We start from the raw sequence: 15,636 nt of genomic DNA on the forward strand, positions 1-15,636 counted from the left end.
AAAAGCACGCCAACTTTAATGGGACGGGGCCGAAGTGTGCTCCTTTTTCTCGACAAAGAGATTTAATTGAAAAGGAGTAGAGGAAAAAATTAGTTAAACAATACAGATGCGTAGCATTTTACCCAACTGTGTTATTTTATCCTATTTTATTTTTTTTTCCTTCACCTCGCCATCTCCATTTTGACGAATGCTACTACGTGGAGGCCCACGTTTAATTTACGCCCCTCCATGCCCATGGAAGAGCCATTTGAATGAGGAGCACCCCAAGAGGAACATCCCCAAATAGGGCAGATGCCAATTTCTCCTCAGCCGTTTATGCCAAAGATATGTAACAAGGCACAATGCAGAGGGCATGCGAAATGGTAGTATCTTTGCTACGGACGGATGCCATGACCCAAAAGTGCCCATTCCACGTACTGAACGTCCAGATACTTGAGTTGTTGCAGAAGGAGGGACTCATTAGGGGCTTCTCCATCAAGGGCACAAAAATTGACATTCTTCTTAAACATTATAAGGGCGCGCCGGTAATTAGCATTTGTGCATATATGCTCGGGCGTAAAACTCTACACAGTTCACTCCCCTTGCGTGGACCCAGCCAAAGCCGTCGTTCCTCACGCAGTTGTTTTTTTTTTGCGACCAAACGGTCATAAAATTAACCCCCTTCTACGAAGAGAGCTTAAAGGGGAGGTAGATTTTTCCAGGTAGCCATAAATACGGCATCGCTGCATTATTGTCTTTCCCCTTTTTTCCCCCTTTTCTTAGGTCATAAGAAACATTCGGGTCGTTTCGAAGCCAAGCAGAGACATTTGGTTAACACCTCACGAGTTGAAATTCCGCACACGGTTTAACACTGGTCTGTGGGTTATGCAAACGAGCTGTGGAGTGATAAGCCACAGGGACTGCATTCGAATGGGGGTTGGTGGGAAAATGTTGTTTGCCGTTAATAATGGATATCAGCATTTTTGCTAGTTTTTTTTTTTTTTTTGTGGAAAATTTTATAAAAGTGAGGAATATCGTCAGTTACGATTATTTCTATATCCAAAAAGGGACACGAACATGAGACATACTCGTAATTGCGCAGTTTGTAAAGATGTATGAAATGCACATTTAGGTGTGCTTTCTTCCCCGGCTCACTTTTCATTAAAAAGCAGAAAAAAAGGACGTCCTTAGTGGTGTTGCAAATGGGGGTGCGAATACTTTCTGTGTGTCAATTCTGTTAAGCATTTCTGCTTCGCCACAGCGGTGGCGTGTATACATATATGCCCGCAACACGAACATGCGAACGTGCGACGATGCGAATGTGCGAACCTACGTGTGTATCTGTCCCGCGTGCGCATCTCGTACATTCCTCGGATACAAAACGAATTGACAAACTTCTGCATCCACCAAAAGCCAAATTGTTTAAAAGAGATGAAAAGTTTGCACACATAATGTGAGCATTTTTTTTTTTTTTTCAATCCTTTAAATAGCCCCTACACAAATGTGGGGCGCCAAACCAAGTAGACGGAAAATTTGCCCTTTTTAAAAAACCAACAACTGCGTGTCTTTTGAGCCGAAAATAGCATGTTGCTCTTGTGGAGTAAAAGAGGCAAAGTGAAAGGTACTAGAGGGGCGAAATTCAAGTCCCTCCAAAAGAATTATCCATTTGTGTTTAGAAGTACATATGTTCATATCCAGCAGAATGCCTACACTGATCGGACAGTCAAAGCGCAGACGCGGGTGGCCGCGTGATGGTGTGGTACTCCAATGGGGAGGCCATCTGGAAGGTGACAAAGCGCACGGCACTCGCCAAGCCATGGGGAGAGCACGTGTAAATTTGCAAAAATGAAAGGGGCTAAAGATTTGGCGTTATACCGGCCCACTTCGAAATTGTGCATGTAGCGTGTAGCTCCTTCGTCTTGTAAGCGTGGACCCATTTTAACATTAACTGGACGGTACATGTTGCGCAAAAAAAATTAAACATCAGTGTGAACATACGTGTAAAGATAAGCGAAAGGATACGCGGAAGCATAAGTGGAAATATAAACCTGAACACATAGGTGACACCCAAACAAACGCCCTTGCTAAGCACTCCTTCCCTGCACGCGCACCCGCGCAATATATATCCCCTGTGACGAGGAGCAGCTTCCGACGCAGAAACGTCTGAACAGAACTGCAAGGAGGAATATGCAGCCGTAATAAGCAAACTCGCATGGAGGTAGGAATTATCGTCGCGTTTTTTTTTTTTTTTTTTTTTTCTCTCCGTTTGTGTGCCCAGTCATGGCACTTGTTTCTCCACTGCAAGAACTATGAGAACCTGCGCAGAACATGACGCGAAGGAGTGGCAATTTCTTGGAAGGAAGCAGTTACATGAGCAGAAGTGTGGCTTCGCCAAAGTGTGCCTTTCGCATGAGCATGTATAAGCACATATATATATAATCGCATAGGTTACCTATGCATGAACGTCCGCATGTGTGGCTAGCAATTTCATGCTGCCTCTATAAGGTATCCCCCCTGGCGCCAACCCAGCTGTAGCAAAGTCAAAGCTGTCAAGGAGAGCTTGCCATTTTGCCTCGCCCATCCTTCGAAATACAAACATGTCATTTGACGATTTGACGGACAACACGAGGTCCGTCCGGAACATCCCGGGGGCTAAGTTCATAGTTAGCGAAAATATAAATAAAGTGGAAGAATTTAGAAGCGCTGCCTAGAAGCGATTTTTTCGGGGGCCACTTAGCAATCCCAATTTGAGTGTTTGCATAGTGGAGGAGCGCCCCAAAACATCACTTCTAAGCAGGGTGCACACAGTTCGATTTAGCCTCATGTTAACCTCTGCCGATCTGCCCCCATCCGTGGCTATCCATGCCGATGCATCTTTCCCCCATTCCGCAGGAACACATCACAGAATTTCTGCAAAACAAAAATGAGGAAACGGTTCTTCGCCTGGCCAAGGAGCTCCTATTGTAAATGCACCTCTCACACTTTGCGAAAAAGAAGCCTCCACCATGTGTGGGCACCACGTACATATGCGTTACCGCACTGTAGCTTGTATATGGAAGTGGAAGCCCTTCGCTCGCAAAAGGCAAACATAATAGTAACAAGGTGATTAAAACACTCCCCCCATGGTGGAAATTTCGCATCCCATGTCTCCTTCAGGAAATACAAATTCATGGAGCACACTTTTGTAACTAGACAGATCAACACGGAGAAGAAAATTCCCGAATTAAAAGATGCCCTAAAAGTAGTAAACGCCCTTTACAAAAGAAAGGTTCGTCCGTCCGTCCCTCCGTGCGCATGCTAAACATTTATGTAGTGCCAATTTATGAAGTGTTTGCCGTCCTGTTCCAGTTGGCCAACCTGTACCCCTTCCAGATGGTTTACCCATTTTTCCGACCTCTATAGAGGTACACGTGCATATGACTGTTCACGCGCACATACTCATGTGGACTCATCACACCATTACAGGAAATGAACGAGAGCAAAAACTTGGAGCTGTATTTTCCCTTGGAGGAGTCCCTGTACGCCAGGGGAGTTGTGGATAAAACGGATCACATTTTACTTTGGCTGGGGGTAATCCAAAACGCAGGCACCACCGACACGAATCGTTCTTCATTTTGGATATTCTCCATTTGAGATACACAACTTGTACCGCCCCTGCTTAACCCTACTTAACCTCGCTTAACCGTGCACTTATTAGGCAAACGTGATGGTTGAATTCCCCTTTAAAGAGGCAGTGGAGCTACTGAATCACCACTTGGATCGGGCAGTAAATCTGTACGACGAAATGGTACGCACACGTGTGCATATAATGCGTGAGAAAGATAGACCATCTCACTATGCAAAAAAAAAAAAAAAATAGGAAAAATAAAATGCGAAAAGCGCTTTTTCGTGACCATTTGTTTTTCATTCTCCCAACAAAATAACGAAAACAAAATATGATCCTCTGTGCTAAGAAAAAAAAAGTTCATAACTCACCATTCAGGGTGTGGCAAAATATTTACATGGCACAGACCTGTTCACCCCCACCGCTTATAATTTTTTTTTTTTTTTTTTTTTGCCCAGGACAAAGAGCTTCAATGGCTGCACGAACAAATATCAACCACAGAAATTAACATATCGAGAATTCACAATTATGTGGAGATGAAGAAAAAAAACAAAGAAAAGGACGTTGTTGAAGCTCAGGGCTAATTTATAGGGAACACAACATATGACGTGAATTACATTTCTTCACTATGTTGCCGGGAAAAAAAGTGTAAATTCGTCTGTTCAGGATGCCATGACCACAAGGCAATGTGTAAATGTGAAGGCCTGCACATTAAATGTAGAAATTCTTATCCAGCATAAGATCGGAGGACAAGGCCCATTCATATTTTACAATAAATCACTCTTTTTATATTCAAAGGGGAGAAAAGACAAAATGAGGTGCAACTTTTTTAGTGAAGGGGAACAAATTTGAGCAGAAAAAGAACAAATCTTCTTTGCGTTGTGTGGTGTGGCGTGACGACAAGGAATTTTTAAAGACAACTTCTTCACCCCCCGTTTTGTCACACCTCGTTCAATTTCTTCTCCATCCACTTCGTTCCATTTCGACACACCCGTTGTCACCTCATCCCAAGCGTAACAAACTAAGTCGACGTAAAAACACGCCCCTTTTCAACCCCATCGCAGAATGTTCACCCCAACTGGTGAAATTAAACATATAATGGATTAGCCGAATGTGCGTCTTTATGTATGCATTTAATTTGTTTTCCCATTTGCCCATTTCTACTTGGAAAGACACAAATGGTTACACAATTGTTTTTTTTAATTCATTTCCCAAGTTGTGCATTTTTTTATGATAGCCGTAGGAATTTTTTTTTTTTTCTGAACAGTGTGTGCACAAAAAAAAAAAGGTAAAAGCCAGCCAAATTAAGCAACATAAATGGGGAACCAGCAAAAGAGAGAAATAAATGGATGTAATTTCTCTCTACATGTTGCAAATTGTTACAAAACAACCTGAACGAGTCAGGCAAAATTCAGCATACGTTGCTGGTTTGCCTTCTATTTAATTCTTGCGTGTTCATATATTTTTGCTGAGAAATATGAAAAAAAAAAATAAATAAAATAACTTGCTAAATAACTAAGTAAAAGCATAAAACAGTTCCGCGGATGCGCCCCACTAATTAAAAACGTCTCCTACTGAAGCGGCACTCCCCTGCTACTTTGCCATATTTGGACAAATTCGCACTTCTGTATCATTCGGAAAAAGCTGCATTTTTTGAAGCCACACACAACTCGCAACGCAGCAACAGTTGCGCAAAATAATTGGACAAGTTTTCAAATTATCGTTCTATCGGCACTCCATTCGAGAGGGGACACGGCCGCCTTGGCACCAGCGATAAAGAAGTTAAATGATAAGTGCACCCCAGTAAGAATGGTTAATTTTGTTTCTACCGCTCCTTACGAAGAGGGGAATATATTTTTTAAAATGAAAAAGACGAAAGGTCGCTAAAATTGGAAAGCATGAATATACGCCTTTTGCTGAAACTGAGTGGTTCACTTATTTGTTTATTTTTTTTTTTCCTTCACCCCCCTTTTGTAGGACCTTTTTAAAAACAATGCAGACCATTTGGTGGAGTTAAACGAGCTAAGGGAGTATAAGCGACTGTACAATTAAAATGAAAAATAAAGAAAGGCACACCCCGTGCGTTTAAATTATATCTGTATCTTTTGTTTCACATTGTCTTTTTTTTTTGCTCTATTTTGCAGCATGACTGAGAAGGTGAAGAAGTATGAAATTGCGGTGTATTCGTATAAAAACCAAATACGAAATTTAAAGGTAGAAAAAGGAAAAAAAAAAAAGAAAGATTGTTCAGTGCAATTTTGCTCTTCTAAAAATGGGTACCTTTTCGAAAGGGCCAAACAGCCAAAGGGGATGCACCACTGCAGTCATTAGACAAAAACAACACAATTGCTACTACCAAATGGAGAGGTTCTCTTCTAAAAAAAAAAAAAAATAAAATAACCCTGTCGTTTTCTTTTTTCCCTCTTCGTAGAGAAGCCAACTCCACGGGACAGACGTGAACATACAGCTCATAAACGTCTTCATTAACGCCATCTGTGATATAGTACAGCACATCTGCTCCGACGTGCGCACACCGGGTAAGAAACGCACAAAGAGGATAAAACAGGGGGAAAAAATACTACATATGGCCGAATATGAGAGCGAACATGAGAACGAACACGAAAACGAACACGCGGACGGCTCCTCATTTTTCCCCTCAGTCTTGGCCCTCCTCCCGTTAATCCATTCCATACTGAACTCGATCACCGTGGTAGGAAGACTCAACGGCGCGTAGTTGCGTATGCGTAGCTACACGTGCTCACTTAGGTGCAGCGGTGTGGGCGTAGTTATATATGCTCACTTGTGCGCAGTGGTGTGGGACTATGCACCCCTGCAAGGCGAAGCCAAAGCTCTGACGAGAGTTTTCACCCTTTTATGTGATTCACTCACCCGACACCTCAACACATGAACACCTGTGCCCAATTCCCCGATGATACCTTTTTAGAGGGATAAAAAAATATACCGGTGCACAAAATTGATACATACAGTATTAACACAAATAGGAGATACACAAGTGGAGAAGGGTACTGCAGAGAGAGCCCACGAGGATGAAGCGGCTGCTTCGGCAGCGGCGGAGACAAAGGATGAAATCCTTCCTCACAAGTTAGAAGACCTAGAGTGGATAGCTTCCGAAACGGATGATAAGGGATGGCTAGCCATTGCTGACAGATGGGAATTATGCAAGAGGGATTTAAAATGGTTGTGTGTGAAGACAAACAACCGATCATGGTTACTGTACCAACACCTCTGGGAACAATGCTCCAATGATCTGAAATACGTATCTGTACTATTTGATGATAAGAAATGGATACATTTGCATAATGTCTGGAGATTTATTCCCCTCAGTTTGAAATTAAGGGCTATCTCGTCGAAGGACCCAAGTGTTTGCAAGCCGTCTTTAACTGAAATGATCCTAAAGGATGATGATATTTATCGGGACAATACATTACCGCTAAGTTCGCACTTGTTGAGTAAGCCGAATGTGTGGAGTGGTCCCCATCTGGCGGGTGAGCTCTCAGCGAAGTGCCTCCCACGCAGCCCGATGAGGATATACTCCCATAGGAATATCACTCATTTGTACGCAAGTGATCCCCTGGAGAGGAAAGAAAATAAAAAATTGTTATTACTTCGTACTGAAGTTGAAGAAGAGGAGAATTTCCTAACGGGGTCATTCCGAAATGGAGTGCCTAGCATGGAGAAGGGAACCCTTAAAGGAGGTGTCTACAAAGGTGAAAAAATGTTGGGATCCTCCCCTCCTGACCGTATTAAAAAGGAGAGCAACTTTGTAGGGAGAATGCTTTACTCGGATAATTCAGGACGGGGGAGAGTAACTCCTGGGCCACGTCCCGCTGTAACTCCCCCTTCGAAAGGGGAAGGTTTGAAGCTCTTTTCAACGGGAAGAGGTGTCATCAGAACATTGACACCGCAAAACAGGCACGAAGAGGAAGGAAATAATGTATTCGTCCCTTGTGCTGAAAAAGAGGCCACTCCAGTTGGCAGCTTGGATAGGAGTAAATACTCCAATGAAACCCATGTGAAGGGAATTTCAAACAAAAGGGAAGCCCAGACAGATGTTTCTAAAAAGGGATTCACTCAGAAAGTTACTCCAAGGGATGCTAGACAGAATGGCATCCATACAGTTAAGAGTTATGAAGAGGAGCTAGCCAAAAGACAGGAGAGTAAAAATATCATGAGGGGTAAGAAGTTTCTGTTAAAGGTGCCAAACGGGGGATCACCAGCGGGAAATCAACAAAAACAAAATTGCTATTATAAAGGTATCGAGATGAGTGCCAAGGCAACGGAAGAGAGAAGTGGCTTCCCCGTTGAACGCCACATTTTAAAAGAAGGAAACAACCGATCTGGGGTGGAAGGTACGGATGAATTAAACCCCTTAGGGGAGACTACTCTACTAAGTTCCAAAGCAGGCGTAGTTCTTAGACTCGTTCCACCCCCTCAGAAAGGAAAAATTGTACCAAAAGGGAAAGGACCCAAGTTAGGGGCATATACTACTCCCATTTTGAAGCATCCACCTAATGGGGAAGGCTCAGAAGGTAGCCCTAGTTTGTCCGTACAGAATGGAAAAGTGAAGACCTCAAATGGACGGTTGGAGGGGGTCCCCTCGAAGGTGAAGAATGTGCCAAAGAAAATGCCGCCCCCCCTTAGAGGCGGATTAAAAAGCCTTCTAAAAATAAAAGAACCAAATGGGAAGAATATTTCTGATTTGTTAAAGAGAAAAGGTTCCAAGGAAAGTCCATTGGATTTAAAAAAAAGCGGCAGCATTGTGCACTTAGACGAGGTGGTCATCGCTACTTCGAGTGAAGATGGTGGCAGAGGTATAAGGGAGTTATGAGTGGGGGTGTCGTTGGGCACCCTTAGTGAGGCGCTACCCTACGAGGCGAAACCATACGAGCGCCACCATACGAGGCGCCGTGCAGTGGTGCAGTCCTTGTTCTGGGAAAGGCGAAAGGGAGAAAAATGGAGAGAGGTGAAGAAGCGGGGGGGAAGAAGCCACAAATGTTGGACAAAACGGAGCAGCGTTTCTCCCCCTTGTGAAAATACCCCACTAACGGAAGTCTTTTTTTTTTCTTTTTTTTTTCAGAAGAGGAGATCGAAGCGAGCCTGTCACAGCGGGAGGAGAGTCACAAGAAGGTAACTCGAAGGAAGAAAAAATAAAATAAAAAAATGGCTTAATCGTTTGTCCGCCCCAAAAGTTCCCTCGCTTTTCCCGTGTGCACACATGGTGGCACGAAGCGGTCTATTCTCACGAGGAGCATATCGCGACTGCGACGACCGTTGTGTGGTGCACCCGCAGGAGCGCACCTACAATTACCTTTCTGACTTTGCAGGCGTCCAAGGGGAGCTCCGGTACGTATTTCTCTGACCTATTTAATGCATTTAATTTCACGAGAAACATGAAGTTAGGAAGGCAATCGAGCCACAGTGCTGACACGGAGAGGCAGGAACGGAGCAGTGAATTTGATACCTCGGAGGAAGAGAAAAGTTCGGAGCCCAGCGACGATTCGGGTGCGAAACGGGAACAGGATAGTGATGAAGTAGCTGGAGACTTGGAAGGGAAAGCCTTTCCAGGTGTAGGCCAAGAGGAGGGGGAAATGGCAAGACGGGGAGATGGCGATAAGGGAAGCACGGACGGAAGTGCGCATGGAAGCGTGGATGGCAACACAGATGGCAACGTAGATGGCAGCACGAAATGGGGTGCCCATCCCATGGGGAGGAGCTTAAAGGGGTATTCAATGAAGGGGGACTTCCTGCAGATTAAGAAGTCGGTATCGAGTGCTGGGGTACCAGGCGATGTGGCCGTCCCGTTTCAGGGCGACCCACTCACCAGAACGATGGGACACCTGGAACAAAACAACGCAAAGGGGTTCTACCCCATTTTGGAAAAACCCATGGAGAAGTTCCCCCCACGAAAGAGTAGCGGCATTTTGCAAAAGGTCCTCGACGCCGACTTGGCTCATCTGAATTATTCAAGCAAAAGAATGACTGCAGACGAAATTGCAAAACATAAGAATGCATCGCTCCATATAACTGTGAAGAGGAAGGTGTCTTTTTCCTCGTTAAAAATGAAAACAGTGCCGAAGCGGTGAGATTGGGAGAGTCTCCAAAAGGGACATCCCGGGGTGTTGCCGCTGGCGGTGGTGCTGCCGGTCCTGCTAAATGTAGCATTTCCATAGAATGCGTTGCGTGGAGGGAGCACCCTCCCTTACTATGGCTTATGGATAAAAGCCTATTCCGATTAAAGAGGAAGGAAGAAACAGATAAAAAGGGGCGCTCGTTCAAGATGGCTGAAACGCTGGCCAACCAAAAAACGTTTAGCTCTTTCGAGGGGTGTATAGCATTCTTAGCTTCACTCGAAAAAAAAAAAAACAAAAAAAAGAATGCAGCTAGGATGCGGCTAAAAATGCAGCCAGAATGCACGTGTTAAGAATTACATACGTCTACTCGGTAGTTTTTTTCCCCTTAAATTATAAAACCGCGCAATGAGTAGGGGGTCTGTCTTCTTTTACAAATTCGGGGGCGCACCTGGGTGAGCGAGTTTAACGCGCTTGTGTGCTTCTCCCCATTTTGATAACCTCCCATTTGGATAGGGGCATACGTCACGCGTACCCCTACCTTACCTTGGCACGGCGCGGGAAAGCACAACAGGAGCTATCTGACCATTTTTAAAAGGAAAGGCCCGCATGAGGCGAGCAGGATGCCACATATGTCGGTAAAGGAAGAAGACAAACCAAAAAATATTTTCTTCGACTTGTTATTAATTTCGTTGATCTTCCTTAGCGATTCATTTTTAAGGTTCTGCAGCTTTTTTTTTGGAAACATATTTTCCTTTTTGTGTCTCTTAATAACTGCATCACATGCTTTTACGATTAGGAAGTTCCTTAACGTTTCCATGGCTTCACTTGGGATGGGTTTGTTACTGGGCAGGCCATTTGACTGTTCTTTGTCATTGCTGTGGAGGGGGTCAATTCGGTCGTTCTCATGACTTCTGCTCGTTTCGTTTGGTATACCCACATGTGGGGGATCTTCATAGGGATGGTCGATAGCGTCTACATTTTGGAGTAAGTTCCGCTGATTGGGAGTGCCTCCTTCCTGAGTGACATCCCCGTTAGTCTTTTCCAGGCTGTTCTTTCCAATTTTGTACAAAGATAAGAGGCCGTAAAAGGAAGAAAAAAGATAAGGAACGATTAAAATGGAGCAGTGGACAGGGATGTCTTTCCAGATGGCACAATTTTTGAAGCAAATGGAGCACAGGGCACATATAAAAGCCATGGACCCAGAAGGGTGTATTAGAACAGGGCTGAGGAAGTTAAATGCTTCCATTTGGTTTGTCAGGTATTTTAAAAAGTGATGAGTTAGAAGGTTGGAGAGTATGGAGCCGCATATAAATAGGGCGCCAAATTTTAGGGACCCAAATTGTCTTTCGAGAAATCTGGAGGCTAAAAAAAAGGTGGATAGCTGAACTGCACACTGTAGGATATTTTCATTAGCGAAAAATGGGGACGTCAGATATTTGATGTTGAAGAGGCCAGGCTGGTCGGCGCCACGTGCGCGGGTAGTTCCCCTTTCGCTTGTACTGCCCCTTTCGCTTGGGCCCCCCTCAAAATCGTGAATTATAAAATAGCCATCCAGACGGTCCAGGATCTCGTCTACCCTCAGCAAGATGCTGGACTCGTCGTCGCAATTTTTCAAGTTGTAAATTAAAAATTGGAAGAAGGACGAAATGCCCACCATGCCCAGCAGGATGCCGGTCGTCACATACGGGAAGGAGTTGCCCTCTGGGTAGTACAGGGACGTTTCTGCGTCTGGTTTGTCACCGCGTTCGCCCCTTTCACACCTTTCACGCGTTTCTTTATACGGATCCGCTTTGCCACCTTTGCAATCCGTCCTCTGCCTTGTGGTGTGTGATGTGTCGCCCTTCTTACTGTAACCGCTGTAGAGTCTTCTGAAACTCTGCAGCATAGTTCCGCCTCTTAGCTTGGGCCCGAGGTTCCGGTAGGGGATAACCCCAGGCGGGAACTTCCCCCGGGCGCACCTCGATAGGTAGTTTATGTAATGCATTTTTTCCTCCTCAAATGGTGAAACATTTTCCGCACAAGGTGAGCAGATTTTCCATACGGAGGAGGCTACGTTTGTGCGAGGGGGCTACGTCTGTACGAGGAGGTGCCAAATTTCACCTCTTACGGAAAGCTCTTCCCCTATCCAAGTTGGCAGAAATGAGAGGCATCGTTCATTGCTTGCCAGGTGGACATTCACATGAATTCGCAAAATGGGCTCCCAAAATTGGCTCACAAAACGACGTGAAAATACTCCCCCGGGAAGGTTTGCCACCTACGCGCAGGAGGGCACATCTGGGTAGTCCTCTAAAAGGACCGTTTGAGCGGTGGGAACAGTTCAAACAGTCGAGCCAGTTTCAACGTTGCGATGATCTACGCAGCAGTTACCGCGGTGGACTCGCCGAACAAAGCGAATTGCGCCAACTGCACCAATTTGACCAACTGAGCCAACTGCGCAGCTTAGCCGGCTTGTCTCCTAAAACTGGAAAGAGGAAATTCCCCGTTTTTCATACACAAAGTGGAAAGTCGGTTGAAAAAACAAATTGGGGAAATTTCTGTGTAATCCAGGCATAATATAGGTCAAAGCGTAGCAACAGCAAAATATGCAGCGCACACGCAATTTAAAAGGGAAGCAAAGTAAAAGCGCATTTCAAGTGAGGCGACTGAATCACATTTGTGGGTGAATCACATTGTTGCGAAACGCTAAAAGGGCGTGATGTTTTTGTAGGGGGGAAAATGTGGAAAGCTTTGAGGGGAACATTTTCCTTCCTCCCTTTTGCTGTCCTTCCCTTGCGTCCTTTTTCTTCCCCACCTTTTTTTTACTTTTTCCCATGCACCGCCCGTAGCGCATGGACTAGGCTAGGGGCAAATCAGAGCCCAAGCCGAAGCATGTTAAAAGGGCAACGGAGCTCAAGAGGGGCACAACATGCACTTGCACAGGAAGAGGCACCAACGGATGCCGTTACAAGGTATTGTGCCTACTCAGTTCACAAAGAACACATTTCTGGTGAAGTTAAAAAAAAAAAAAAAAAGGGAGGCAGGAGGGGGGAAATAAAAGTGGCATCTCATCTTGCATGCTCAAGGTGGTAGTGAGGAGGAGGATAAACTTCAAATTGGACGACGCCTTTTCTTTCCCCATTTCGGAAAGAACATATAACTTTTTTCCGATTGGTGTCCCCGTTTGAAAGGAGGTCCAAACTGTGTACACATTAACGTCACAGGAGTAGGACCTGAATGGCTAGTCGTGCATAGCGCGCACAAACACACACGCAGACACACGCAGACACACGTAGATATATCCACATGGATGCATCAACATATGGACCATCTGTGTATCACTTTCCGTGTGTGCGACGACCTCATCACACCAAGGGGTCGGCCTCCCCAGCGTTGTCATTTTCGAAGGAAGAAGCCTCGCTGAGGGTTTCCGTGTCTATCCGTATTTTCTGCCCAATCTGCTCGTCTTTCAATTTCTTCGCGACGTGGACTATGCTTGTGGACGGTTTGTACTTGGCTTCTTTGATCCAGGCCCTGAAAAGGGAAGGAAGAGGCGCATGGAAAGAGGGGCAGACGGAGGGAAAGGGAAAAAACAAAGCACACCAAATGGGACAAATAAATAGTGCAGCGAAAAAATGAGGAAGGAACATTCGCCACTACTGCCCATCTGAACAACATCATTCTTGGGTCTTCCTAGAAGGGCGAGGCGACCACACTTGTACGACTTCTATGACCTCCCCATTTCACGTACTTAAAATCGGACTCCTTGATCTTTGAGTAGGAATGGTCATCCTCTACCACCTCCAGTCTTCCCTTGCCCAAGGGCATGGACGAAATGAGCTTTTCAAAAACACTGATGGGGGTGGTGGTATCCCTAGACCCATGCACAATTATTACGTATGGGAATGAGGACAAGTCGTTTTCTAAGTTATGCGTGAATTTCTGGAATGTCTTCACAGAAGGGGACACAAGAACCTGTGGGGAGGAGGGGGTGGGGTTACAATGGGTTGGCAGAAGTGAGAAGCCACGTAGGAAGGCACACCCGCAATGGTAGCAATGGTAGTAGCCGTAACAATCGTAGCGGAGAAGCCGTGGCTATGCTTAAAAAAAAAAACGCGCCATGGCCTCTACACACAGAAGAGATGAATTGGGGTGGCGTATTTTTCGCCCCAGTTTAGTTGCCCTTACGAGAGGCTTCTTCCCATTCTTGTAGCTCAGATTCATGGCTACCACTGCCCCGAAGTAAACCCCAACAATCACATCGGGGTTGTACATCTGCACCTTCTGCTCCGCTTGCTTAATCGACTTTTTCATTATGTAGTAAAGAATTAAATGAGACCCGATGAAATATATCACTACGACAATGACGATCTGCAGATGGAGAGTAAATGGTTTCGATAAGTGAGATGAGAAGCAGAGAAGGGAGGAGAGGCTTCCCTTTTGCAGATTTCTTTCCAGGTTCGCCCGCCTCAAGGGTTCTTTGCTCACACATAGGTGCATGTGCCCCTCTACACACACAAACGACACCGTTTCGCCCACTCACCGACAAGGCCACAGTTATGGAAAAAAACAGAAAATCGGAAAACTGGTAGGACACATAAATATTAAACAGCATGACACACAAAATGAAGAGAAGGAACAGAATGAAGGAGCTCATGCTGCGCTTCTGATTTATGCTGGCCACCATCAAGTTCTTTTTTCCCACGGCCTTTTCGATCAGTTTCTTCTTCCGGCTTTCGCCAAACACGTGAAATCTGTCAGGAAAGTGTGTGTGTGTGGAGGTCGTAGGTAAAAGGTGAATCGTTAGTAAATGCTGGGTCGTGGTAAAGGAATGTATGCGGCTGCGGGGAGTGCCGACCAATGGGCGTCCGCTCGTATGTGGATGCACATTCACTGCGCTGAAGGGGTGTTGCATTTTCTTACCCATGAATGTACAGTATCTTTATATTTTCGTTCATTCTGTACACAGTGTGGTGGTGGATGTGTTCCGTGTATGATGGGGTCCTCGCTTCGCCGGAGCAGCTGGCACGTGGCAAGAAGGATGAACGTGGGGACAAAATAGTCGTGTTGTGTATGTCCAATTTAATCCCCTTTCGAAATTAAAACCTTTTTGAAGTGAAATGTGTGCAGTAATTAAAAAAAAAAAAGAAATGAGCAAAGGTCGGAAATAAAACATGTGCAAAGGGAAGACATCCTCCTGCTAAGTATGAGCCATTTCGTCATGAACTGCAGCATTTGTCAGATTTTTACGCATATCAAAATGTTGTAAGTTTAAGGAAGGTAAAATGGGACAAGAGGAACAGGAGTTGGTGTTTTATCAACCAGGAGAGTGTAATTTTCCGTTGTCTATCTGTCTGCCTGTCTCTCTCTTTTTTTTTTTTTTTTAAATATATACTGTTAAACGTGGCTACCTGTTCTCATTTTTTTTGTTTTTTTTGTTCAGGTAAAAATTGAGAATTATCGAATGTGGAGAATACTTTTGGCTAGTTGTAAAACTCGCGGGCATTTTTTTTTTCTAACCTGGACAATTCATGACGTTGTTTTGTTCGTTGTTTTGCTCGTTGTTTTGCTCGTTGTTTTGCTCGTTGTTTTGCTCGTTGTTTTGATCGTTGTTTCCTTTTTGGTTACTCTCTTTTGTGAAGAGTGTCCATGCATACTTTAAAACGCTTTCTTTTTTCCTTATTCCACGTTCATACGGGGGGAAGGAGGAGGAATCATTCATTTCCCAACTGCAACAACACGTTTGGTTAAACCGTTTTAAGGGGTGAACGTAGCGTCCACCAGGAGAACGTTAAACGGATTGGCAAAAGGGGGGTAAGCCAGCCCGGAATTTTCGCTGTGTCACGCGTGAAGAAGTGTGTGTGCATACAGTACATGTGCGAATTTTTCATAGTTCCAAGCGGTGCTGTAGTTGTCCAAGTCGACCAAGTTGGCCAAGTTATCGACGTTGTCGACGTTTCTGATCAGCTGCCAGTGGTACGAGGC

General features: G+C 44.9%; 6 protein-coding genes across 6 annotated transcripts; 3 read left to right on the plus strand and 3 right to left on the minus strand.

The window, feature by feature from the left end:
- Nucleotides 1-341: 341 nt before the first annotated feature.
- On the plus strand, nt 342-969 carry C922_04345 (30S ribosomal protein S8; the record flags this gene model as incomplete). Its single annotated transcript, XM_008819928.1, has 2 exons — nt 342-524; nt 763-969. 2 exons carry the CDS (start codon nt 342-344, stop codon nt 967-969), a joined length of 390 nt encoding a protein of 129 aa, XP_008818150.1.
- A 2,179-nt stretch (nt 970-3,148) lies between these two features.
- C922_04346 (hypothetical protein) lies at nt 3,149-4,167 on the plus strand (the record flags this gene model as incomplete). Its single annotated transcript, XM_008819929.1, has 4 exons — nt 3,149-3,247; nt 3,445-3,549; nt 3,677-3,766; nt 4,042-4,167. 4 exons carry the CDS (start codon nt 3,149-3,151, stop codon nt 4,165-4,167), a joined length of 420 nt encoding a protein of 139 aa, XP_008818151.1.
- Nucleotides 4,168-5,636: 1,469 nt separating this feature from the next.
- On the plus strand, nt 5,637-9,687 carry C922_04347 (hypothetical protein; the record flags this gene model as incomplete). Its single annotated transcript, XM_008819930.1, has 6 exons — nt 5,637-5,662; nt 5,728-5,797; nt 6,015-6,293; nt 6,528-8,415; nt 8,682-8,731; nt 8,929-9,687. 6 exons carry the CDS (start codon nt 5,637-5,639, stop codon nt 9,685-9,687), a joined length of 3,072 nt encoding a protein of 1,023 aa, XP_008818152.1.
- A 562-nt stretch (nt 9,688-10,249) lies between these two features.
- C922_04348 (hypothetical protein) lies at nt 10,250-11,659 on the minus strand (the record flags this gene model as incomplete). Its single annotated transcript, XM_008819931.1, has 1 exon — nt 10,250-11,659. One exon carries the CDS (start codon nt 11,657-11,659, stop codon nt 10,250-10,252), a length of 1,410 nt encoding a protein of 469 aa, XP_008818153.1.
- Nucleotides 11,660-13,016: 1,357 nt separating this feature from the next.
- On the minus strand, nt 13,017-14,609 carry C922_04349 (hypothetical protein; the record flags this gene model as incomplete). The annotated part of the gene is made up of 5 exons (XM_008819932.1): nt 13,017-13,185; nt 13,403-13,626; nt 13,840-14,022; nt 14,195-14,405; nt 14,575-14,609. 5 exons carry the CDS (start codon nt 14,607-14,609, stop codon nt 13,017-13,019), a joined length of 822 nt encoding a protein of 273 aa, XP_008818154.1.
- A 557-nt stretch (nt 14,610-15,166) lies between these two features.
- Nucleotides 15,167-15,373, minus strand: C922_04350 (hypothetical protein; the record flags this gene model as incomplete). The annotated part of the gene is made up of 1 exon (XM_008819933.1): nt 15,167-15,373. The coding sequence occupies one exon, from the start codon at nt 15,371-15,373 to the stop codon at nt 15,167-15,169; it is 207 nt and encodes a 68-aa protein (XP_008818155.1).
- Nucleotides 15,374-15,636: the final 263 nt, after the last annotated feature.

This window comes from Plasmodium inui (assembly GCF_000524495.1).
Source record: "Plasmodium inui San Antonio 1 unplaced genomic scaffold supercont1.22, whole genome shotgun sequence".
Lineage (NCBI taxonomy): Eukaryota > Apicomplexa > Aconoidasida > Haemosporida > Plasmodiidae > Plasmodium > Plasmodium inui.